This window comes from Euleptes europaea, chromosome 5 (genome assembly GCF_029931775.1).
Source record: "Euleptes europaea isolate rEulEur1 chromosome 5, rEulEur1.hap1, whole genome shotgun sequence".
In the NCBI taxonomy this organism is placed as follows: Eukaryota; Metazoa; Chordata; class Lepidosauria; order Squamata; family Sphaerodactylidae; genus Euleptes; species Euleptes europaea.
Window position 1 is genome coordinate 72,057,205 of NC_079316.1, and position 25,956 is coordinate 72,083,160.

Consider the following 25,956-nt stretch of genomic DNA (forward strand, 5'->3'; position numbering starts at 1 on the left):
TGTGTTCCACTGTTGCAGGAGTTGTACACAGGCCAACATTCACACGAAAAGTGAAGGGCAAATTTCCCATTTTTAAAATTTCACTGTGTTTAATTTTATTTATTTAAACATTTATACCTAGGGTTGCCAACCTGCAGGTACTACCTAAAGATCTCCTACTATTACAACTGATCTCCAGACAACAGAGATCAGTTCACCTGGGGAAAATGGCCGCTTTGGCAGCTGGACTCTATGGCATTGAAGTCCCTCCCCTCCCCAAACCCCACCCTTCCCAGGCTCTGCCCCAAAAACCTCCCTCCGGTGGCAAAGAGGGACCTGGCAATCCTATTTATACCCCACCTTTCCTCAGGTTCACGGCAGCTATCCTTTATCCTTGGCTTATAAGAGAAGGAAACACAACACAGGTAAAAACTGTTAATACTTAAAAAAAAAAAATAAAGAGGAGAAGAAAGGATTCATGTGAAAAGCCAGCTGTCTCCCTTTGGGAGTGCCTGAGGAAGGAGCCAATTGTTAGGTCCTGTTGCCATTTGCTGTGCTTAAAGCAGCTGAAGATTCCCTGGTAGATGGGCTTCAGCATCCCCAACGTTCAGCTTCCTCATTCTCAGAATGCTGCCAGCCAGTGGTAAAGCTGATGCAGACAGGCTTTGCTTTAGTTGGGCAATGCAATGCACACTGGGATACCACCAGCCATGACTTTGCAGGGGAAAGTATGGAACTGAAAACAAGATTTGTCAAGACAAACTTGGATTAAATGGCCATCTGCAAGCTGAATCCTGGCTTCACAAAGTAACCACCATTAAAATAATCATAGCATGGGGTTGTTGTTGTTTTGTTACATCTGAACTATGGTTTTTGTAGCTAGCTTTTGGCAAAGAAAGAATTATAACATTTGGAGTAATTGTTAACCAGAACAGTCGTGTATGTATTACTTGGATACAGCAAATCATCACTGCCTATGAGAGTTCAGAGGCTCTTGTCTGACAACAAACTAACAGGAGAAAACAGTGGGGTCTTTTGAGCTAGAAACCAAGAACAATATTCCTTCCTTGTCAATAGGGACCATTAAAGATGAAGACAGGAAACACAAGCTTTACATTAAGATACATATTAAGGGTTTCCTTTTTTGACAGCCTTCGCACCTACAATGTGGACTTCTACAATGAGGGCAGCAGTGTGAAGAGATTATCCCAAAGCTACCTTCAATAGATAGTAGTAGAAAGGTATTTGCATATTGCAGGACCCAGCATCCCTAGCATCTATCTCCATCTAACAGTGCTGATGCTGGGAAACAACCTTCACTGCTAATGAGCAGATACAATAGTGAACTAGATCAGTTCTTGTATTCAATAAAGACAGCTTTATATGTTCATGTTAATTTACACTCCAGATCTACATACCCCATTATATGATAATCCCTTTTACTTTCTCATATAGAGGGGATAGGAGGCTAATAAATAAGCCCACTGTACAATATCCAAATACACAAATGTACAAAACTGATAAGTTTACTGCTAACACTTTAAAGGATTTTTCAAAAATACAACAAAAGTATATATATATATATATATATATATATATATATATATATATATATATATATATATATATATATATATATATATATATCGCACATGTTTGAAGTGTACTTCAAGTGTTAATGTAGCAGAAAGGAGATTTTCGTTTGACATTACACAAATTAATATACCGTAGGTGAGCAAATGTTACATTCAGCGAGAAATATCTCTTCCTCCTTCAATTTGATGGGTATGAAGGAATATAACAAAAGAGGAAGTAAAAACAGAAAAATCAATTACTGCAGTGGACTTCAGGGTCAATGCTGAAAGTTTTAGGCCTTTAGGGAAAAAAATTAAAATTAATTTATCCCAGCAGGTCTGGCAGAACACACACACTGGAATAAATGTCTGCAAAAAAAAAGTTGCAAATGTCTTTTCAAGGAAAGCTCAGTCACCTTCCGTTGCTTTTAACTCAAGAGCATAATTTTTTTTTTGCTTGTCCAAATTACTATATTGAAGGGCAGGGAGGGATAATGAAAACTCTACATAAGATTCACAAAGATCTGAACTGATCACAATATTTTTTTCAGTTTCCTCCTGAGCAACATTTCTGTAGTCGTATATGGGAATGTCCATTCATATAGTATCATTCCATTTGTCAAGATGCACCATCTCTCCTTTTTGGCTTTGCAGTTTCCCAACACAATTCAGGCCATGTCCCGAGTAGCTTTGCAGTTTCGGCAGTGTCTATGCTTGAGGGCAGGGAATCCTTTGCCCATGTGAGTCAGGTGGGGCCCTTCAATCCTCCTCAGATCAAAATATTGTTAAAAATTAGTTGCTGTACAGTATATAAAGTTCAACATTTTGTGCCATTTTAGATTAAAAAATAAATGCAAGCTAGGAGTGGTGCAAAAGTTCAGAAGCAACTGGAGCAAGAGATAATGGTGGTGGGAAGTGTCATCAAGGAGCACCAATTTACAGTAACTCCACAGGATTTTCAAGGAAAGAGACAAACAGAGGTGCTTTGCCCCTGTGTAGCAACCCTGATTTTTTAGTGGTTTCCCATCCAAGTACTAACTAAGGTTGATCCCTATTTAGCTACAAAGATCTGACCAGATCAGGCTAGTCTGGGCCATCCACATCAGTGATAATAGTGCATTAAAAAAAACTTCCATTGCATTTTTTTTACATTTCCCATTATGCACGTCACTAAGCTTGTATATAGCTTCAGTAAATTCTACTGGTGTGCCATAGACTTCGATGCCATAGAGTCCATTTTCCAAAGTGGCCATTTTATCCAGGGGAACTGATCTCTGTCGCCTGGAGATCAGTTGTATTAGTGGGAGATCTCCAGCCACCACCTGGAGGTTGGCAACCCTAGCCATCAACCCATACTCACTCACTCACTCACTCACTTCCTTTAAAATCACAGGATCAGCCAACCTCCAGGTACTAGCTGGAGATCTCCTGCTATTACAACTTATCTCCAGCCATCAGAGATCAGTTCTCCCTCCCCTCTCCAAACCACGTCTGCCCCAAAAGCCTCCCACCGATGGCGAAGAGGGACCTGGCAACTCTACCGTGGAGCCAAGCAAGAATTTGGGGGCTTTCTGGTGACTGGTTATAGAGGAGGCCTTTTTTTTGCCTGCTTTGTTGGGGTAGAGGTAGTTAGTTAAATATGCCTGGTCTTTGGACTGTTTAGGACATAATTAGTTTGGCAGGGATAGGGCGGGCTGACCAGGATAGGTAGAGATGATCAGAAAGCACCTCAAGGCATCAGCAGTGAGGGAGAGCATGTCCGGAACAGGTTATCACTGGCCATGTGGTGGGGGTGGCTGAAATGGCCCGCACTTGGTGCTCAGCAAAAACTTTCTGAACCTGTTAGTGGCCATGTGCATTAGGGGAAAGGGTCAGGGCTGGGCACCTCTAGGCACGTTGTGTGCAGGTGATGATAAACAAGGCCAGCGGAAAACGCAGACTGAGTCTGAAGTTAGGGTGAGTCTGCCCAACAAAAGCGGCCATTGCCAGCCTGTCTATTTAAATATATTAGCTTATTTAATGAGATGATGTAGATCAGGATAATTAATTATTATTTAAATAAACCAGTTAAACCCAATGCTGTTGTCTCATGTTTTCACTGGGGGTGCCTGCGCCAAGATGGAGAAGGCAATTAAAAAAAACACATCACATTTCCCAGTTTCTCCAGTAAGAGGATATGGCTGCACTTTGTGGGTTACATGGCTCCAGAGGAACAAAATAGTATTTAATGGAAATCTGTTCAATGTGTAAAAACATCTTGGTAATAGGACCACCACCACTTATCATGGAGCATTCTAGTACATGATAGCCATACAGGTTTGCTGTTTGTCTCAGCCTCTCCGTAACCAATATGAAGATAACACAGGCTGCAAAAAATTCCCAGCAAATGAGATCAGGGACAAAGCACCTCTCCATGTGAACATTTCAAATTAAGCACAAATAAGAAACCCTCCACATCTTGGCTCACTGCTAATTGAAAATAAAACAGTTAAGCAACATAGACTGTGTGATCTACCAGAAGGATTTTATGGCCCAGATGTCCCAAAATGTGTTTTGAATTACCTCTTGCTCTTTGTAAACAGTTAAATCATCATTGTAGGATTTTGTATATTTATGAGGCAGAATATTAGAACTCTTTTTACCTCCTGAAGAACATTCGGTGCTTACATTTGCTTTTTCATCTTGCAGGTTGATAAAAGTACCAAGGCTCTTGTTTTGTTAAATGCTGACTATTTTTTATATTAAGTTTAATGGAACTTACACTCTGGTAAATGTGAACAGCGTTTCAGCCTCAGCAGTTTAATATGAATACCTTTTTGTATCATTATACTGCTGTAAGTAGCCATGCCTAAAGGAGCATCAGGAAAGGGCTATGTGAAAATGCCCAGCATAAATTAATGACTATTTTTTCCTAATAAGGTAGAAAATATTTTTTCCTATTTCCAAAGGTTTCTAGTTCTTGACTGAAGTCCCTCCCCAAACCCTGCCCTCCTGAGGCTCTGCCCCCCAAATCTCCAAGTATTTCCCAACCTGGAGCTGGCAACCCTATATATCTCTATAGCATTAAATGCTACAAACTTCAGGAATCCGAATTCTCTGCATAGTACCATATTCCGTGTTGCTTCTGGGGCTTCCACAGAATATTAAAACACACACAGCCTTGACTGTTACTGTCATATATTTTTTTAAAAAATGAGAAATATAAGTCTATTAGCTTTTATCTAGCTCATTATCTTTTTTAAAAAAAATTCTACCTAGCTTCTGGATATTTTAAACAAGGAAAAAGAAAAACCTCTGGTTTTTTTAAGTGCTTACTTGCCTTGCCAAATGGCCTTACTAATGTACAGAAGTGCAGAAACCCTCACTTTTAAAACATTCCTTCTGCCTGTAGTAGCAAAAAATTCACTTAGGAATCTCATTTTTGTATTTAAAATGTTATGAGCAAAAGATTGAAGCTGAGCATCTCCACCATATGTAGAGCTTGGGAGAAGACGGAACCAATTTGTTCTCAGAGTCATTACTGGCCTCCCTGGGACAGATTCACTCCCAAAGGTTATTTCCCATTTTGGAAAAGGCAGAATGGAATATTAACCAATGAAAATCAGCCTTCTTAGGGGAAAGAGTTAGCTAAGGACTTTTGGCTACATAAATCAAAAGAACCTTTGTTTCACTTACTAGCTTCCTTCATACTGGTAACAAAAAGCATTTTCAAATGTTAGCACGAAACTAAATGGGTTATTGGTTGATAACAGGATATTCCAGGCCTTAGAGATGGGAAGAGTTAAACTGAAAAACAGATTTAAAAATGAAAACTAAGTTCATGGTCTCTAAAACATAGTTATAAAAAAAATGTGTAAATCATTAGGCAAGAGCTTCGTAAACTTTGGCCAAAGAGGACTCAGCCTTGTTCTCTGTGGAGGCGAAATAAAGTTTCTATGTTGAATACATTTTGAGGGCAGGGAATTTGCAAAAGAGTCTCCCTCTGCTCCTTGTCAGCAGAGCATAAGATGAACACACAAGATGTTCGATGGACAAATAAAGGGATGAAACAGAAAAAATCCAGAGAAAAAGTCATTTACTTGAGGCTAGTGAGTCTGAGGTAAATATTGTTACCCTCTGTCATTCTTTCCTCTGTCATTTTAGAGAAGGCACTTCTGGCCTTCCCAGCAAGCATCGAAGAAACAATGCAACTAAAAAGTCTATCCACAACTGTATGTTCCAATGCTTTAATGTTAGGATGAACTTGGGGGATGTTTCCCTAACAGCAGTTCTAGGGAGCAATTTCTGTTAGTTGTGAAAAAGTTAATAAGACAGGTAACTGTATTCTGTCTGGTACTCCAGGGGGAAATTTCGGCATTATCAATATAATATAGTTTCACTGGCTGGAGCCTGTAACCTGTCAATGGAAGGGGATGATAACCAGGGATCTTTCCAGCCTCCACCCCCTTCCCAAGAAGCCATTTCTGACCCCAGGAAAGTTTCTTCCAGGGTCACAGGACCTGTATGGAGTAATAGTTGGATGGCCAACCCCCAGGTGAGGCCTGATGATCTCCTAGAGTTATAACAGATCTCCACACTACAGATATAGGTTCCCTGAAGAAAATGGCTGCTTTGGAGGATGGAGTCTATGGCATTATATCCTGCTGCGATCCCTCCCCACCCTGACACCTATCCTCCCAAAGCTCCTCGCCAAATCTCCAGGAATTTTCCAATCCAGACTAGGCAACCGTTAGTAACAGCCATGTGGGTCAGGAGGCTTCAGTAGGGTGGGGGCAAAGTCAATCCCCCACCTCTTCTGCGAACACAACTTTGCTGATAAAACAAGCAGAAGGGAATGATTTCACCCCTTTCCCTCCCAACCTGTGTAGCTATTACTCCAGAAATTTTCACAGTCCCAGGAATATACTTTCCTGCAGTTGGGTATAGATAATGGGGAAAGAAGCAAACCAAGGTCAACCTTGCACAGACTAACAAGGCTCTTGAATTGGATTCAACCCCTTTCTGCCTTTAGGCTAGCAGCAATAAATACTTGAATTAGGCACAATTGACATTCTTCAAGCACTGAGTGGCAACCTCTGGCATTTGGTTATTTTTTCTGTATCACATACAGGATTATTATTGGGCTCTGTTTTGAGTCCTTCCCCCCAATATTCCCTTCACTAGCCATATATATATATATATATATATATATATATATATATATATATATACACACACACACACATATACACACACACACACACACACACACACACACACACACACACACATATATATATATATATATATATATATATATATATATATATATATATATATATATATATATATATATATATATATATATATATATATATATATATATATATACTGGCCAAGATTCCAAATCACATGCTTACCACATGTTTTCAGACATGAGAATTTTTGGGAACTCAGCTAGTAAGAAGTAGAAGTATGACCCAATGAAAAGTTTGTTAACTTTTTTCCCCCATAGTCGAGCTGCTTTTGCAGACAATCGTACTGTTCTGTAAGTCAACAATATACCCACAGATGATCCCATCTGTGCCATGGGCCTACTAGATGGTGCTGGATGCCAGTCTTGCTCTGAGTAAAGTTACTTGATTCTCATTTCAGATATGGGAATCTCAGAGTTGTTGTTTCATGCACATTGAAAGTACTATGTAAGTGACAAATAGCAATGGTGGTAGAAGCAGCACCTTCTGTTTTTATTGCCTTCTGGCCAGATGGCTAACAGTTTTTATACAAATAGTTGTCCAAAATTCTTAGCCTCATAAACTGCTGTAAGTTGTACCCTACATCTCACACTGTGTCGTCCTGAGTTGCACAACGACATTTCAGAGTGTTCTTAACCTTGGTTACAGAAATATATACAGACACACATGTATCAGTAATATAACTTTTTAGAAGGAAGACCAAGAATAGAACAGACACATAAAGCACAGCTGACAAATCCAGTTTGCTTATAGGAAGTCAACTTGCCTTCTTCTGTGGAAGTTGTTCAAGTGTGATATTCAGCTAGGGTTGCCAGGTCCCTCTTCGCCACTGGAGGGAGGTTTTCAGGGTGCAGACTGAGGAGGGTGGGTTTGGGGAGGGGAGGGACTTCAATGCCATAGAGTCCAATTGCCAAAGCGGCCATTTTCTCCAGGGGAACTGATCTCTATCGGCTGGAGATCAGTTGTAATAGCAGGAGATCTCCAGCTAGTACCTGGAGGTTGGCAACCCTATATTCAGCTGAATAAATAACATACATAAAATAAATAAAAATAAGTGACATTCTTGGCCAAATCAGGTTTAAAAATCAAATCTTTCGGTTCCCTTATTTCAAAAACATGGTTTGACATGTGCCATATGCTTCAATGTAACTAGCAAAAATTATGTTGCAACTTAAAGTATAATTGTTGTAATTTTAGGCAATATTTAATTCATATATGCTATGCTCACTAAAATTCTGTTCCCCTACATGGCCTGTAATACTTTATATCCAGGAGGTTTTGACAGATTCAACTTTTTAATGTATGTCTTTGGAATCTAAGAAATACAGAATCTGGTAATTTGTTCTGCATCAAAACTCAAATGGGAAACCTTCATCTCCATCTTTATGATTTTTTTTGTTACAGGAGCATTTTTATAGGGCTATTTGAAACTTACTTGTGAGTAAACATTTGATGAGCTCAGCCAAACCTGATGTTCCAAAACAGTTCAAAGGAAAAGTCAACACACAGGTGCAGAAGATGGCTTTTACAAACACTCATGGACAGTTTAATTTCACATCACCATTGGCAATGGGTGGAGACTGACACTGGAGAATTGCAGATGCCAGATTCTGGGTTCTACCCTCGACCTATTTGTTTGGAACACAAAGACCACATCCAGGCAGATCTGAATTATAACTATTTTGTCCATTTCCTATTATTTACAAAGGAAAGTTGACATGAGGGAGAGTTTTTGGCAGACATATGGTTTCAGCTATAGGCCCAAGATACTCCCACAAGCATGTACTAGGAGCCTATTCTCTAGCCACTGTGTTATACAAATGCTACTGTTTTGGTTTCAGAAACAATTTCCCTTTCAATAAAGGTATTCTCCAACAAGCATAACAAAAGCCATCAGAGAATTCCATGCCTAGATTCATTCCCTGTGAGAGCAGGAAACAGAAGGGTGGGTTTTTTAAACCACCATGCAAATGTTATGTAGATCAGGAACATAACCACTGAAATAAGAGCAAATGATTTGTGCTTTTAGTTAAGTAGCAATGTGAGAAGCCAGTCACTGACTTTTGCAGAAAATTGCACCTTCTCAACGTCTGGAGGCAAATTTCCATGAAAACTCCAAGGGATTTGCTGGGAGCTGTGCCGTCCTTAGGAGCCCCGTGGCCCAGAGTGTTAAGCTGCAGTACTGCAGTCAAAAGCTCTGCTCACGACCTGAGTTTGATCCCAACGGAAGTTGGTTTCAGGTAGCCGGCTCAAGGTTGACTCAGCCTTCCATCCTTCCGAAGTTAGTGAAATGAGTACCCAGCTTGCTGGGGGTAAAGGGAAGATGACTGGGGAAGGCACTGGCAAACTACCCCGCAAACAAAGTCTGCCTTGGAAACGTCGGGATGCGACGTCACCCACATGGGTCAGGAATGACCCAGTGCTTGCACAGGGGACCTTTACCTTTACCTTTATGCCGTCCTTAAACTTAGTTAAGACGGGAAAGACTGTATTCTTTAAAACCAAAACCAAAGCAAGGCTTTTATTCAACATGAACTCAGTTTCTCCTTATATACTCTACTGAAGACCACATCTCAGTTCATGTGTCTGTCAGCAGACCTGCCCAGAGTCCATATGCTGTGAAGGTCAAATAAGGAATTATTAAAGAGGGCTGCCAAAATACAGTTGGGAAGCTTTTCCAAATTATGCTTTTAAACACTGACTTCTTTGCCCCAACCATGTTTACAAGATTTGATAAAAACTGACGCCTGTTTTTGTATTAGTCACATATAAATGGTGAAAAAATGGCATGCAGTATAAAATGATTGAGAAATATGAGACGCCTTCCAAACAAAATATACAGGATAAAAATGGTCTTCCTGTCCACAAAAGAAAATTAAGAGAAATGAAAATATACATATTTGCACATCCCTCTTGGAACGGGTTAACTGAAAAAAACACTGCTGTGAAAGAACAATCTGAAACCCTGAGCAATTCATCCTAAGGGGTACCAGTGGATATCAGCAGCATCTGATTTGCACTTTGAGGCTATTATCATAAGCCTTATGTAAGAGTGACAATGTATTTACTTCTCTGAACAGTACTCCTAAACTGAAAAAACTTAATTCATTTCACTCCTCCTTGGCTGTTCAGTATCTCTTACTGCAGACCATGCCGAATCTCTTTTAATGCTTGGGAGATAAAACTTCATATGAATGTGGGGTTGCTCCTATACAGATGAAAAGAGATCCCTTCCTCCCATGTGGCAGACACAGGAGGCATTTCTTTTCACCTACGTAGCAGCAGTCCCACATTCACGTGAGTTCTTATCTCCAGAGCATCGACCACAGAGATTGAAGAGCCAAGAAGGAGCTAAATGAATTCAGTATGAAAATAATGTAGTACTTTACAGAACGTAATACACCATAACTGTTGCAGGTTAGTTGTTGCAAACATGCTTTCTTCCAAACATTTCCTCCTTAGCTAAGATCAAAACTTCTTTTAAGATGCTAAGTTTTAATGCTTGCACTAAAAGCACATGATATTACATAACACAGCGCTGTGTGCATGTCATCAAGTCACAGCTGACTTATGGTGACCCCTTAGGGTTTTCAAGGCAAGAGATGTTTGGGGGTGGTTTGCCATTGCCTGCCTCCACGTCACAACCCTGGGGTTTCTTAGAGGTTGCTCATCCGAATACTAACCAGGGCCGACCCTGCTTAGCTTCTAAAACCTGACGAGATCAGGCTAGCCTGGAGCTATCCAGGTCAATGCTACAGATTAATATAAAGTGATTGGGATTCTGAATCAAAATCTGAGAGGCAACATCATAGTTTTGTGGGGAGCCAAGGGGTCCATGACTGCTTGATCCTCCCTGTCTGCCTCTGTGGTTCCAGCTGAGACCCCAGGGTTGGCAAAGGCCTCAATTGCAGAGAGGGGAGGGTGTTGACCACACCTTGTTCCTCCTCCTTCCTTCCCAAGTCTTTCCTCCGCAACCTGGAGAAAAGCTGGAGCCTCCTCCCTGGCCTGCCATTTGGCCCTTTACATAGGCCAGGCCTAATTATGTGCATGCCCAACAACCTTCCCTGACATCCCACACCAGTTCACCATTGGTCTGACATCCTGGCCTTTCTGGCCCAGCTGCAGTTGCTGCTGGCAGCTCCTTAAAGGGGCCACTCGGTCATGTGTGAGAGCTATGCATTGCCTGGCCTGAAGGTCAGGGCCAGCTGCCTGATTAACACCTTGGCAAACCTCCACGGCTAGGACATTCATAGGAGGTGGCCATTGAGATAGGGCTCCATCTTGTTAACCTGGGGAAGTCTAGCCTCAGACAAGCTTGTAGGTAACAAATGTTACAAATATGCTCAGACTAGCAAGCAGCCTTATATGTAATAGTCTGGCATTCTCAACTGGATTGGTAAAAATCGGTGTCGAAACAGATTTGGCCGAGACTAATATGAGACTGACAAGTCCTCACTGGCCAAATAGGTCACGTTTCTGGGCAAATTTCTCAGTGTGTCATAGGAACTGGGGGAAACGCTTACTCTGTGCTGGCACATCGAAGTCACTGAATAACACAGAAAAACAGATTTTGTTTGCAAGTTGTTTTTGGCTATATTTGCAGAATGGTGTACAAGCCAAGCGTTCAGGATTTTAGCTGCAACAACTTTCACGATAGCCAAAGTGGACAGAGGTACTGTCCAGATTGCAGAGGTTACTGTGATTTAAAGTTAGCATACTTTTGGCTCAACCAATTCGTCTACTATTAGGGTTGCCAACTCTGGGTTGGGAAATTCCTGGAGATTTGGCAGAGTTTGGGGAGAGAAGGACCTCAGCAGGGCATAATGCCATAGAGTTTTTATTTATTTATTATTAAATTTATATCCCGCCCTCCCTAGCACTGCTGGGCCCAGGGAGGCTTCCAACAGGTAGAGCGATACACATAAAACTCACAACTATAGCAACGTTAAAACATACAGTAAAAGCTTAAAACCCCAGGAGATTGCCAGGTTGGCAACCCTAGCCAGGGAAGACACCAACAATGGGGATGGAGAAAGAAACAGGAAGGGTAGGAAAAGACAGGAAGGGTAGGAAAAGGGATGGGGAGGGGAGGTGGAAAAGGGGCAAAGGGGGGCAATCCTATCTAATCTTCTGAGCTAAAAAACAAAAGCAGGTCAAAGGGGTTAGAAAGGCATATAAGCAAGACCACTGATTAGGACAATGGATGAAAAAGCTAATGATCTTGTTGCAGAATGCGCCAACGCCTGCAGAGAGCACATAATTCCAACTAAGTGTAAGCTATGTTTGAGAGAAAACCATTCAGCTCTTCAACACTTCCTTAGCAGGACTAATGCAACAAATGCACCTGCAGCTATGTCTGTCCTTAGCAGGATTAACCATTTTATGACAACCGAGGGAGTACACCTCATCAAAATAGGACATGTGTCTAGCACAACACACACACACACACATCCCACTCAGAAAACATAAAAACCACCCTGCAGTACACTCTTAACATCCCTGTCTTCTAATGACTCATCAGTTTAGGCTGATTGGGAACCGTAACAGGGGACTTCTCTGTAGTACCACCCCAGGTCTGCAAGTCCTTTCCCAGAAGACCCAGAAGAACATTTTATGCTTTTCCAGGTAGTAAACAAGCACATTCTTATTCAGACCGGCATGATACATGACATGGTTATTTTTCTTGTTATGTGTATATGCGATATAATGTTATAGGCACTATTAGATTATTTATGAGCTGTATTTCTGTTGGAGTGTTATTTTTGCTGCTTAGCCATGATTGCATGAAGTTGCTGATAAATCAGAAAAACTTCCCATGCAATATGGCACATGGCCACTGAATTTAGAGCAGAACGGTGTTTGTGGTGATATTATGCACTTTCCCCATTTGATATATATTATAATCTTCCTTTCTTGCACTTGAATGATGGCTTACAGCACAAGTCACAACCAAGCTTGTGCTGGTAAATGGTCGAAGTCACTCACTTTACAAGCCTTTTCGTTCCAATCATTTAAGGGTTGCGGGATTTACAAGCTCCACTTGTTTGAGCCGTACAGCAAGTAAGGTCCTTGATCTGGTGCTTATATGGAAATATCTCGGCTGCTCGGCATCTCTTTCCCAGTTGAAATTACAGATTTTGTTGGATGCTGGTTATGATTTCATGAGCGTTCTTCACTGGCATTTCATATATAATCATAATCCTTGGGCTGAGACCACAAACAGAACATTTCCTTTCAAAAGTTCCTTTTTTAATCTTGGGAGTTCAAAATGGGAAGTTAACAACAGATGCTGAAATTCTAATCTAAATACTAATAGCACTCTCGGCTAAATCTGAGCATACTTAAATCCAGTGGTACGAGCTGTGTATGGTCAAGACAGATCTTTCTACAAATCTGAAAAATGCCCTAGGTTTGCAGGAAAATGTGAAATCTAAAAAAAAAAATACATTGGGGGGTTAAAATCCCCAAAAGGATAAAAGGTTGTTGTGCAGATAAAAAGGAGGAAAGGCTGAGAAGGAGAGAAGGAGGCGAAGAAAAGGGAAAGGATATGTGGGTTCTCAGGGAGAGGGAAAGAGGAAATAGTGTGGGGAGGGAATACAGGGGAAAGTGAGGTGTCTCCCTACAAGTCTTGAGGGTTCCCTACCATGCAAGTGGGCCTGGCCCAGTGGCTGGCCCCACAAAACTGGGCCAGTTTTCCTAGTAGGAGGCTGCCCGGGGGTGGGGGGGTTAAGACAGAGGAGCGGATAAATCTGAAGATGGGGGGGAGATGAAGGTAGGTTGGCTATTGGGTGGGAAGGAGATAGGATTGCCAACTCCAGTTTAGGAAATTCCTCGAGATTGGGTGTTGTTGTTTTTTTGCCATGCCTGGCAACCAGCAGGAGCTTTAGAGGCAGACAAATTGGGGGGGGGGGTTACAGTGCCATGTGCACCATGACATCACTTCCAGGGGAAAATCTGGAAGAGATTTAGAGTAGCTTTAGAAATCACCAGGAACTCTATGGGGATGGTACCCTGTTTACTCACCAAGAGGGTTCTTTCCACTCTGAGGTAGGGCATCATGTAGCTTGGCCAAGATGCCCTTCCCTCAGAGCGGGAATGGTACCCTGTTTACTCACCGAGAGGGTTCTTTCTGCTCTGAGGTAGAAGGGCATCTTGCCCAAGCCACAAGATGCCCTTCCCTCAGAGCGGGAAGACTGTAGAGTTTCTGGTGATTCCTACAGCAATCCAGAAGTGATACTGCAGTGCACACAGCACCAATATGTTTTTAATTTTTTTTTCTCCTGCCACTGCTCAGAGTGGTGGCAGGCAACAAGGGCTGCTGGTGGGAGGCCACCCTACACCGTGAGAGGCCCGGCAGCGCTCTACAGAACAATTGTGACATTAAATGTAAAACAGAAAAATCATTAAATAGAAGGAAAACAATACTACTTCATTACCAGCACAATATAAAAGCCAACAAAGTCAGTCGGCTTAGGAGAGTGTAACTCTGTTTAGGATTGCCTTGTTTGATGTGAAAATTCCACAGAAATCCAAGCATACTCATGACAAGGTTCCTTTTGATCAATAGCATGACACGCTTGTTATAAATTCTTCCTCTCTCAACCACTTCAACATTGTTGATTTCCCCACAGCTTGAATATAATCATTTTTATATTACATTTCTACCAGTTTCCATGGAAGACAAATATTTTTGAAAGCACTGATACTTCACATAGTTCTACACATGAAAACCCCAACTCCTTTCTAACGTTCACCTTAAATTGCACTGAAATCAGAGAAACAAATTAATAAACATCTTTATCGTCAGGAAAGAAAATACCAAGACCACGGTCACACAGCCCGGATAACCTACAAGAACCAATCTTTATCATTGCTCCTAGAAAGTCATTGTGCTGTTAACCCTTTTGACAGACTACAAAGTACTGAAAAAGAGAAAATCTGGTTCTAAACAAATGACCTAAAATGGGATTAGACAGATGCCTAACACATAACGTGTTTTTATTAGCTTGTTATGATCCCATGTCATCAACCAAAAGAGAGCCTGAAACCCAAAAATCAGAGGGAGATTGCAACTGGGAAGGGCAGCCATGAAGGAGCTAAAAAAAATTCTTAAGTGTAAGGATGTGTCACTTGCAACCAAGATTCCCTATTACTATGTATGGTTGTGAAAGCAGGACAATGAAGAAAGCTGAGAAGAAGAAAGTAGATTCCTTTGAAATGTGGTGGTGGAAAAGAGTGTTACGGATACTGTGGACCACCAAAAAAACAAATCAGTGGGTTCTAGATCAAATCAAGCCTGAACTGTCCCTAGAAGCTAAAATGACTAAACTGAGGCTATTGTACTTTAGACACTTTATGAGAAGATAAAAGTGACTGGAAAAGTTGAACGAAGCAGGAAAAAAGGAAGACCCAACATGAAATGGATTGACTCTATAAAGGAAGCCACGGCCCTCAGTTTGCAAAACCTGAACAAGGCTGTTAACAATAGGACGTTTTGGAGGACATTGATTCACAGGGTCAGAAGCGACTTGACAACACTTTACACACATACGTGATCCCATGTGAATGCCTCTAGGAACAATCCTAAGTAGTAATAAGTCCCTTTTATTCATTGAGGCTTACTCCCAGGATAGTATTAGAATTGCAGCGTGCATCTTCAAAAACACACCTTTGGATAGTGGCATTTAAAAAGAACTGTTACCTTCCGCCCCAAAATAATGAAGGCAAAGTTGAATATAAGCAGGAAAAACCAAACACACATGCTCAGACATATCTTCTAAACACAACACAAAAACTAATTACTGTCTTAAAAGTCCTAACCATATAAGGATGCAGTCTACCAAAAATAACCTTTACAACTGATGAAATCAATGGGATACATGGGAACAGAGACTGGTCATTTGTTGCCCAAGGCTATTTTATAGAGTCAGTTTCTGTTCTCTATTAGTTCATTTATATATTTATACACTTTTGAGAACATCATAACAGTAAAACAAATAATACAATCTAGATCTGTATTTAATTCGTACAGATAACAGAACTGGGAAAACAACATCAGTAAAACTTCTATGTATCCTCTCTCCAAAAAGAAACTTGAGCAAATGGATATAGCCCAAAATCGCTCTTAACCATGAGAAGAGGGGGGGGGGGAATCTTCCCATGATTTCTGGGGGAATACTGTTATATACTATTAGGGTTGCCACCGGCAGATTTTTTGAGCCTGAGGAGGGTGGAGTTTGGGGAGGGAAAGAGACTTCAATGCAATAGAGTCCAATTGCCAAAGTGGCCATTTTCTCCAGGTGAACTGATCTCTATTGGCTGGAGATCAGTTGTAATAGCAGGAGATCTCCAGCTAGTACCTCAAGGGTATAGCTGTTACCAAAGCCAAATATATTGTAGCTGTATTTTTCACAGTATGTGGTAACACAACCACCCTTAACAATTCTATATACTATAACAAAAGATGTACAATTTTACATAATGAAATGTCAAAGCAAGTAACACATTAATTCCTCCAGCAGGTAAGTAATGAAGTACAGTTTGCAAGAAATGTTCTTATAGGATGCTCTATCCTTATAGCAGCAAGATGTGCATAGAAGGAGAGACACGAAGTCTTCTCTTAAGATGCTCTTTGTTCACACAACAGCAAGTTATGCATAGAAGGAGAAAACGATCGTTTCAGGGCATAAAGCCCATTTCTTCATCAGTTCTTCCTATGTAATACAATAAATAAATAAAAAATACTTTTCAATTGTCTCCAATTCTTCTAAATTACTGGTCTCATTTATCAATAAGTTACTAAAATTCTATCACAGTTAGTCATTTAAATATGTACAAAAATACTTACAAAAATATAATGTTTGCAGTTATATTTCATCATCCACAATATCTGGTTTCAAGCGAATAACCATTTCATAAATAGAATACATTACGCTTCCCCATAGGAGTAAGGTGCTGAGTTCCTTCCACTCTAGGTAAGGACTCAAGTGGCGTTATTCACGTAATCATCTGAGTAACTTAAATAACCATAAATGACCATCCGGTGTGTGCTTCGTGCCCCGGCTGATGCACTTCTGTTAGAAAGCAAATCTTAAAGCGACAGTACCTATTTACAAGAAGCAAGACAAGTCATTCTCTAAATTCAAACCATGAGGTGCCATGGTGTTCAGGATATGTATAAAGTAAGCCTCCTTACGTCTAAGGATTCTTTCATTGTCGCTCTTATTAAATCTATTAGGTTGTAAGCGCCAAATGACAAAAAATCTCAGATCATTTTCATTATGTTTATACTGCAGAAAATGGCAGCATTAACAGCAGTACTGCTGAATTCCTGATTAATAAATATCCAAGAATGCCAGTCCTATATACTCTACCAAAAATCCACAAGCCGGGAAGGGTTCCACCTGGAAGACCTATAGTATCAGCTTCACAAAGTGTTTTAGAGCCAGTCTCACAATATTTAGATTTCCATCTCAGACAATTTGCAGTCAATACTGATTCCTATATTCAAGATACTAGTGACTTTGTTCGCTATATTGAAAATGTGTGTCTACCAGGTGACTGTCTTCTGGCTACAGTAGATGTAGTTTCACTATACACGAATGTTCCGTTAAATGATACCCGCCGTATTATTGAGACCTTATTGGAATCCCGGATCGATCCTGATCCACCGAAAAAATTCTTGATGTCCCTCATTGATATAGTATTTAAAAACAATTTTTTTAGATTCGATAACCAACTGTACCTGCAAACTGGGGGAATTGCTATGGGTTCTCCCGTGGCACCCACTGTGGCAAATATTTTCATGGTGGATTTTGAAAAGAAATATATTTACAGCGATCACCCTTTTCAGAATGATATATGGGGGTATCGACGGTACATTGATGATTTGATATTTTTGCTTTCACCTGATGTGGATTTTGAACAGTTCTTATGTTGGTTGAATAGCTGTGCCAGCATCCAGTTTACTGGAAAGTCTGATAAAATGCAAATACCATATTTAGACACGATGGTATATAAGGATGACAAAAATAGACTGGCGGTAACTCTGTATAGAAAGAACACAGATAAGAATGCTTTGTTGCATTTTCAATCTTTTCATCCAAGGCATATGAGGGAGAATTTGCCATATGGGCAATTCCTGAGAATCAAACGGAACAACACCCGGTTGCCTGATTATCAATTACATGCAGCAGCATTAGAGAACTCACTGGACTTTAGGGGTTATCCCTCAAAAGTTGTTCAGAAGGCTAGATGGAGAGCTGACAGTATAGATCGGAACACCTTATTATATAAAACCCCTAGAGATACACAAATTGAACGACCCCTAACATTTGCCTTACAGCACAGCCACTTATCGGCACATATTTCCAGGATTATAAAACAACATTGGCACTTGTTGTCTGATATACCAGGATGTGCAGCGGTCCCCAAAATAGGGTATAAAAGGACTAATTCATTAAAAGATAGGCTGGTACACTCAGACATATATAAAGAGACTAAGAGACATCCTACCGTGGGACACTTCAAATGTCATCAATGTTTGGCGTGTAATTATGCCTTGGAAGTGAAAGAATTTAAAAGAACGGACTCTGATTTCACTTTCAAAATACATTCCTTCTCTAACTGTAATACCAAATATTGTATTTATTGTTTAATCTGTCCCTGCCAACGAATTTACGTTGGATCTAGCATACGACCCATCAAAGCACGCATTCTGGAGCACAGATCCAGGATTAGGGCGGGCATAACTACAGCCCCGGTTGTTGATCATTTTCTGCAGTATAAACATAATGAAAATGATCTGAGATTTTTTGTCATTTGGCGCTTACAACCTAATAGATTTAATAAGAGCGACAATGAAAGAATCCTTAGACGTAAGGAGGCTTACTTTATACATATCCTGAACACCATGGCACCTCATGGTTTGAATTTAGAGAATGACTTGTCTTGCTTCTTGTAAATAGGTACTGTCGCTTTAAGATTTGCTTTCTAACAGAAGTGCATCAGCCGGGGCACGAAGCACACACCGGATGGTCATTTATGGTTATTTAAGTTACTCAGATGATTACGTGAATAACGCCACTTGAGTCCTTACCTAGAGTGGAAGGAACTCAGCACCTTACTCCTATGGGGAAGCGTAATGTATTCTATTTATGAAATGGTTATTCGCTTGAAACCAGATATTGTGGATGATGAAATATAACTGCAAACATTATATTTTTGTAAGTATTTTTGTACATATTTAAATGACTAACTGTGATAGAATTTTAGTAACTTATTGATAAATGAGACCAGTAATTTAGAAGAATTGGAGACAATTGAAAAGTATTTTTTATTTATTTATTGTATTACATAGGAAGAACTGATGAAGAAATGGGCTTTATGCCCTGAAACGATCGTTTTCTCCTTCTATGCATAACTTGCTGTTGTGTGAACAAAGAGCATCTTAAGAGAAGACTTCGTGTCTCTCCTTCTATGCACATCTTGCTGCTATAAGGATAGAGCATCCTATAAGAACATTTCTTGCAAACTGTACTTCATTACTTACCTGCTGGAGGAATTAATGTGTTACTTGCTTTGACATTTCATTATGTAAAATTGTACATCTTTTGTTATAGTATATAGAATTGTTAAGGGTGGTTGTGTTACCACATACTGTGAAAAATACAGCTACAATATATTTGGCTTTGGTAACAGCTATACTCCTGTACTAATTTCCTCATCTTTCTGATACGTGTGCAGAGGTGTCTTTATTTTCCTTCAGTACCTCAAGGGTGGCAACTCTACATACTATCCCTAATTGTGATATCTGAGAAATGGCCAAAATTAAGTCCACACAGCAACATCTGAGTTTGTGTGCGTGTGTGTGTATAAACACGCACATATGATATAATAGATATACATGATGACCGCACAGTAAGGTGGGTTCTAAGTGATTGTTAGCATTGCTGCAAGCTACAACACCTAACCTGTGTGTTTCCCCCTCTGCTCTTCCAGATATAAAGTTGGGCATGGCCAGAGACACACCCCAAAGGCCTCTTGGCACTTGGCCTCAGCCTGTGGCTTGTGCCTTGACTGAGTTGGATTACTGGATTCAAGGCCAACCCAATTTATGATTGGTTTACTTTATGTTTGATTTATTTATAGGGTTGCCAACCTCCAGGTGGTGACTGGAAGTCTGCCGCTATTACAACTGATCTCCAGGTGACAGAAATCAGTTCCCCTGGAGAAAATGGCCACTTTGGCAATTGGGCTCTATGGCATTGAAGTCCCTCCCTTCTCCAAACTCTGCCCTCCTTGGACTTCACCCGGTATTTACCAACCCAGAGCTGGCAACCCTATTTATTTATATTGTATTTTTTCCCTGTTGGGCTTTCCTGTTAATGTTGTATGCAGCTTCGGGTTTCTTTGGGGAGAAGGCATCCAATAAATAGACTATGTAAGTTAGAAAAAAACAGTTAGAAAAAAATTAAAACTAACCTGTGAATAAAAAATCTTCATTGGTTTCCACTGTTCACCATTCAGAAGATAAGGGATTACTATGTCATAGTGCTGTCGCTTATTCTTCAAAATCTGCTTCTTATAGAATTCCAGTTTACTATTTGCATCTTCTCCTAGGGTTGAAATGTTAAAAAAGGCATAATATTATTAAAAGGACAGAATACACAATGCAGAGCATTGTTAACCAAAATAAGCTGAAGATGTGATGAGATAATGCAACTTTCCATTTAAGTCAATGGGAAGCATTTAAAGAGGTGACAATACCCAGGTAAAGACATTCATACAGTAGATCTTTTTCTATTGGTCCCACTTCAGGGATAAAAGCAACAACGTCAGCATATGGAAGGAAGTAAGAAGGCTGACTTGAAAGGAAGGCACAGATAATGGAAAGTGCGTCTTCACATTGTTCTAAGCCGGTGCTTCTTGAACTATGATCCAGGGACTACTTGGGCCTAGATAATCCCACTCAGTTCCAATACTCATTAGATAACACTATTTTTTTGTGTGTGTTTCACAGGCATACTAAAACTCTGCCTGGAGTATACCGCCTCAAAATTATAGGTAAGTGTTGGCATGAATACAGAGCTTCCAACACACTGAAAATTTTATATCTGAGACAGCGAGCCTTTCCCCTCATATCCAGGTTTCTATGTGCATGGTAGGGTTGCCAGCCTCCAGGTACTAGCTGGAGATCTCCTACTATTACAACTAATCTCCAGCCGATAAGAGATCAATTCACTTGGAGAAAATGGCCGCTTTGGCAATTGTACTCTATGGCATTGAAGTCCCTCCCCTCCCCAAACGCCACCAGCCTCAGGCTCCACCCCAAAAACCTCCTGCCGGTTGCTATGAGGGACCTGGCAACCCTAACGCATGGACTTTTGTTTTATCATTGGGGAACATCCAGTCAAAGGACATTTGAGATCGGAAGTGGTACAGCCCCGACACAGGTTTACATTACCCAGTCCCCATGTTTGTTGGGGAAACAGCACAAGGACATTGTCTCACATGCGTGTGGGGAGTATTGTTCTTCCTAGATGCGCACTGGATCTCTTCCTGTCAGAGCATGAAGAGGAAAGGTGTTGTAGCCCCCACACACCCCGGGCACTGTTTTTGCATACTCAAGCTGCCCCATGGAGCCGCTATTAGCTGTCTTGTAAAAATCTTGTTACTTACACGGCTAAACATAAGTTACACAAGGGAGTCAATAACTGTTCCATGTAGGGTTGCCAGGTCCCTCTTCGCCACTGGTGGGAGGTATTTGGGGTGGAGCCTGAGGAGGGTGGGATTTGGAGAGGGGAGGGACTTCAATGCCATAGAGTCCAATCACCAAAGCAGCCATTTTCTCCAGGCGAACTGATCTCTGTTGGCTGGAGATCAGTTGTAATAGCAGGAGATCTCCAGCTTGTACCTGGAGGTTGGCAACCCTAGTTCCATGGGGCACTCTGAGGACATGAAAATGGAAGGGGGGTATAGCCACTGTTCCATGCCTACTGTGGTCACAAAGAGAAAATAGCCAGTGTGGCTTTGGGAGGCAGAGAACCCCCTTTACACATGTAACACCAAGTCTTCACGTTGCTTCCCAGCAAACATGAGAATGTAGACTGCGGGTCAATCAACACATTACATTTTATTATGGCCATACCCCCCAAAATATCGATGAATAGGAAATTTCCACCTATGTTCTCTTTTCCTGCAAAGTCTTGCCTTCTGTGGGTAAGCACAATAAATAAGCTCACATTACTGGAGCTTCCATATTTACATTGAACAAAGGATTTAATAATATTAATCCAGACAATTTTTAATCATTCCCTTGATAATACTACTTCAAACTAATATCTTATCCTTCTCTGAGCAGAAATTTACAACCGTGCTCCATTTAACAAGTAGAATATTGTTCAACAGCAGATTTAATTCTCAATTATCTCAGTGGTTTCAAGCTCTTATCCAGATCATGCAAGTTGCAAAGTATTTAAGATCCCTAGGTGTCCAAGATGCACATCAGTGAAAGAATCATCTCAAAGAGAGAAGACATAAACCCTAACTAAGCTCGTGCTGAGCATACTGCAGATTCAGATTACTTTGATTAATATTGCAGTGTCAACAAAGCCAGTCAAAGGCAGCATCTCCTAGCAAGTGGTTTCTGAACTTTAATCCCAATTTGCTAATCACATTAATGAGATTGTATCTACCAGAGGAACAGTTATCAAATGTAAGAGGTCAGGAGACAGAATTTCTGTGGATCCCAAGTTACTGAGCATGGCCAGCCACATCACTTTTAGATCATACTGGTTTTTAAATTAAACAATTAGACATGTACTGAATAGTTTCCCATTGAATGTGTTCTAGATGTGGGGCTGGACTGCAGTTACATACTATGTATGTTAGTGTTTTGTACGCAAATCAGGTTACAATTTGCAAGGTCTTACAAGGCACAGCCCAGGACTCTTTTCCCCAGAAGTAAATTCCACTGAGCTCAGTGGGACTTACTCCTAAGTGCACACAAGATTGCAATCAGTCAATTACATAAAAAATGATAAAAAGTGTCAGCTTTGGAGCTTATGAAATATTATGCGTTCTGTTCATGCTATTAAATTGAATACAGTTGTTTACAATGGACTCCTTTTGGAATTTTCATCTCCAGAATTTGATCGAATGTGTCATTTTAAATCATGTAGAAGATATGCCAAGTTCTTTGTATCCACTCTTCATAATTTTTTAAAAAAAGAAATCCTTTTCAATACCTTGCAACAGCATTCTACAAATCCACTTGCCCACTAGCCCAAGGTGAGCATTATGGTTGCCAACCTCCAGGTACTAGCTGGTGATCTCCTGCCATTACAACTGATCTCCATCTGATAGAGATCAGTTCACCTGGAGAAAATGGCCGCTTTGGCAATTACACTCTATGGCATTGAAGTCCCTCCCCTCCCCAAACCCCACCCTCCTCAGGCTTCACCCCCAAAACCTCCCGCTGGTGGGCATTTGGCCAGAGTTGTTTTATGTGATTTTTATGTATTTTTCCAGCAGAAAGAAATGTTTCTCCCATCTAATTATTATAAGGTCCAATTAAACTAGACATTACCATATAATTACAGGTAGTGATATTGGACTATACAGTTGGATAATAGAACACGCTTGGCTACCAAACCCTGCTGAATTTTGGGAACCCCTGTCAAGCAATAATGTTTAATCCCAATTAAATCCAAAATCTTTCCTACTGATTACATTTGCTGGAAGAATTACACTTCAAGGCTGTTCCTAAGCACCTAAACCATAAAATCAAATCTGGGCAGTATCATGGTATCAAGTTCTCCCATGCCACCCTATTATTCTTATTGGAGTAACAGAAGATCCAAGCTGTCCTAATCAGTTATCTCTGGATTTAAGGGATTAAGTGGCATCTGGAACCAAAACGTTGTTTCAAAGTAAAAGGAAAAAAATAGTGCAGAGCTACCTTGGCTAAGGGGCATGGCTGAGTTGGACCTAGGGGACAGTACTATACTAAGCAGGTCCTCTAGAGCCAGTGTGGTGTAGTGGTTAAGAACAGTGGTTTGGAGTGGTGGACTTTAATCTGGACAACCGGGTTTGATTCCCCATTCCTCCATATAAGCGGTGGACGCTAATCTCGTGAACCAGGTTGGTTTCCCCACTTCTCCACGTGAAGCAAGCTGGGTCACCTTGGGCTAGTCACAGCTCTCAGAGCTCTCTCAGCCCCACCTACCTCACAGGGTGGGGAAGGGAAGGTGATTGTAAGCTAGTTTGATGCTTCCTTAAGTGGTAGAGAAAGTCAGTTTATAAAAACCAACTCCAACTCCTCCTTTGTCTACCAGAGTGTTACCTTTAACTGATTTACTGTTGCAGCTGCTTAATGACTACTTCTTTGTTAAACTAATCACAGGAATAGTTGCCTGATCTTTTTTAACAAGAATAAATGGTTTGGTTGTAGTTACCAATACTGGTCCATACAAAAATTTCCAGCAATACAATATTCTGTTATATAGAAAATTTCAAATATCATAAAATAATAAGAAAGCTTCCAAGTTCCCCCAGAACTCATAATCAGGTGGCCATTCACAACACAAATTAGAAGGGAAGAAGGAAGGGGAGAAAAGATGTTTTAGAGCATAATGGAGAAGCCCCTCATATATGGAATCATTAAAGTTCCCATTGTTCCCACATCCAACACATTCTGTATTCCGTCTACAAATGGAAGACTAGTAGCTTTTCAACCATGCCCTGAAACGTCTATTTCCCTTCATCCCTTTGTTGTTGTTGTTGTTTTGTGCTTACCAGCTAACCTGATCATGAGTTCTGGGGCACTTGAAAGTTTGCTCACTTGTTTTTGATATTTTAGTTTGTTCTTAATAAAAAGATGCCATACCAATGCTGTTACTACTCCTGGCTTTCAGTTTAAGAAGCAGGTATGAAGGAAAATATAGCATTTTGATTTGGAAGAGAAGACAGAGCTGTGGATTCACTGAAAGATGATGCTCCTTGGCTACAGGATCTCTCACTGGTAGGGTTGCCAGGTCCCTCTTTGCTACCAGCGGGAGGTTTTTGGGGCGGAGCCTGAAGAGGGCGTGGTTTGGGGAGGGACTTCAATGCCATAGAGTTCAATTGCCAAAGCGGCCATTTTTCTTCAGGTGATCCGATCTCTATCGGCTGGAGATCAGTTGAATTAGAAGGAGATCTCCTGCTACTGCCTGGCAGTTGGCAACCCTACTCACTGATAACCTGATATGTGAGGGGATGTGTGCTCTACTTTTATATATGTTGGTATATTGGGGTCGGCCAGGTCCCTCATCGCCACCAGTGGGGGGTTTCTGGGGCGGAGCCTGAGGGCGGGGTTCAGGGAGGGGAGGGACTTCAATGCCATAGAGTCCAGTTGCCAAAGTGGCCATTTTCTCCAGGTGAACTGATTTCTATTGGCTGGAGATCAGTTGTAATCGCAGGAGATTTCCAGCTAGTACCTGAAGGTTGGCAACCCTACGGTATATCCAGCAAAATATTGCAGTCCCCCAGAGTGCTCTCTCTTTCATCCAGGGAAAGCCAAACCTGGAAAGTGCTGTTCATGGAACTTTGCCTGGCTCGGGAAAGAGAGGAACATACAACAATACAGTGGAATCAATCAGGTCAAGGAATGCGTCCACTACTAGTTTCCATATAATCTCTCCAAAGCAGAGGGATTTCTTTATATGACCCCCATGAAACCACCAGCATGGATTGACAGAGTATCCATATAATGCCACATCAGCCATGAGCCCTCAAGAAAATGTCACCTGTTTTATACAAGTCAGGAAAAAACAATCCCGCTACTCCACTAGAATAGTGTTATAAACATTTGGGAATTTTCAGCTGCAAACCATTAAAGTTGCTCTTGGACTTAGATACTAAAGTTACTCCACTTTCTTTCATAGGAAGTTATTTATCAGGTTTCACTTTTGATGTCACCTGGACAATACTTTGTTCTATCATGAAAAGTGAAACCTGATAAATAACTTCCTGTGAAAGAAAGTGGAGTTTGTCGCTGTGAAATGAGAAATGTTGGGCTCTGCTGAAGATTTCTTCTCAGCTCATTAGAGCAGTTACAACCAATCGAAATGAAATGACTTCATTTTCACTCCAGCTATTTTACAAGATTCATAATGCTTGCATCAATGAAA

At 40.8% G+C, this 25,956-nt stretch overlaps 1 protein-coding gene across 1 annotated transcript in view; it reads right to left on the bottom strand.

The window, feature by feature from the left end:
* ADAM12 (ADAM metallopeptidase domain 12) overlaps positions 1-21,262 on the bottom strand; it is a 278,563-nt gene extending 257,301 nt beyond the window's left edge. Inside the window, exons 1-3 of the mRNA XM_056850479.1 lie at positions 21,252-21,262; positions 20,555-20,652; positions 20,270-20,403 (exon numbers count right to left, since the gene is read on the bottom strand). Of these exons, the coding sequence (XP_056706457.1) occupies positions 20,270-20,403; positions 20,555-20,652; positions 21,252-21,262 (243 nt within the window). The remainder of the gene's footprint in view (positions 1-20,269; positions 20,404-20,554; positions 20,653-21,251) is intronic.
* Between the last annotated feature and the right edge of the window lie 4,694 nt (positions 21,263-25,956).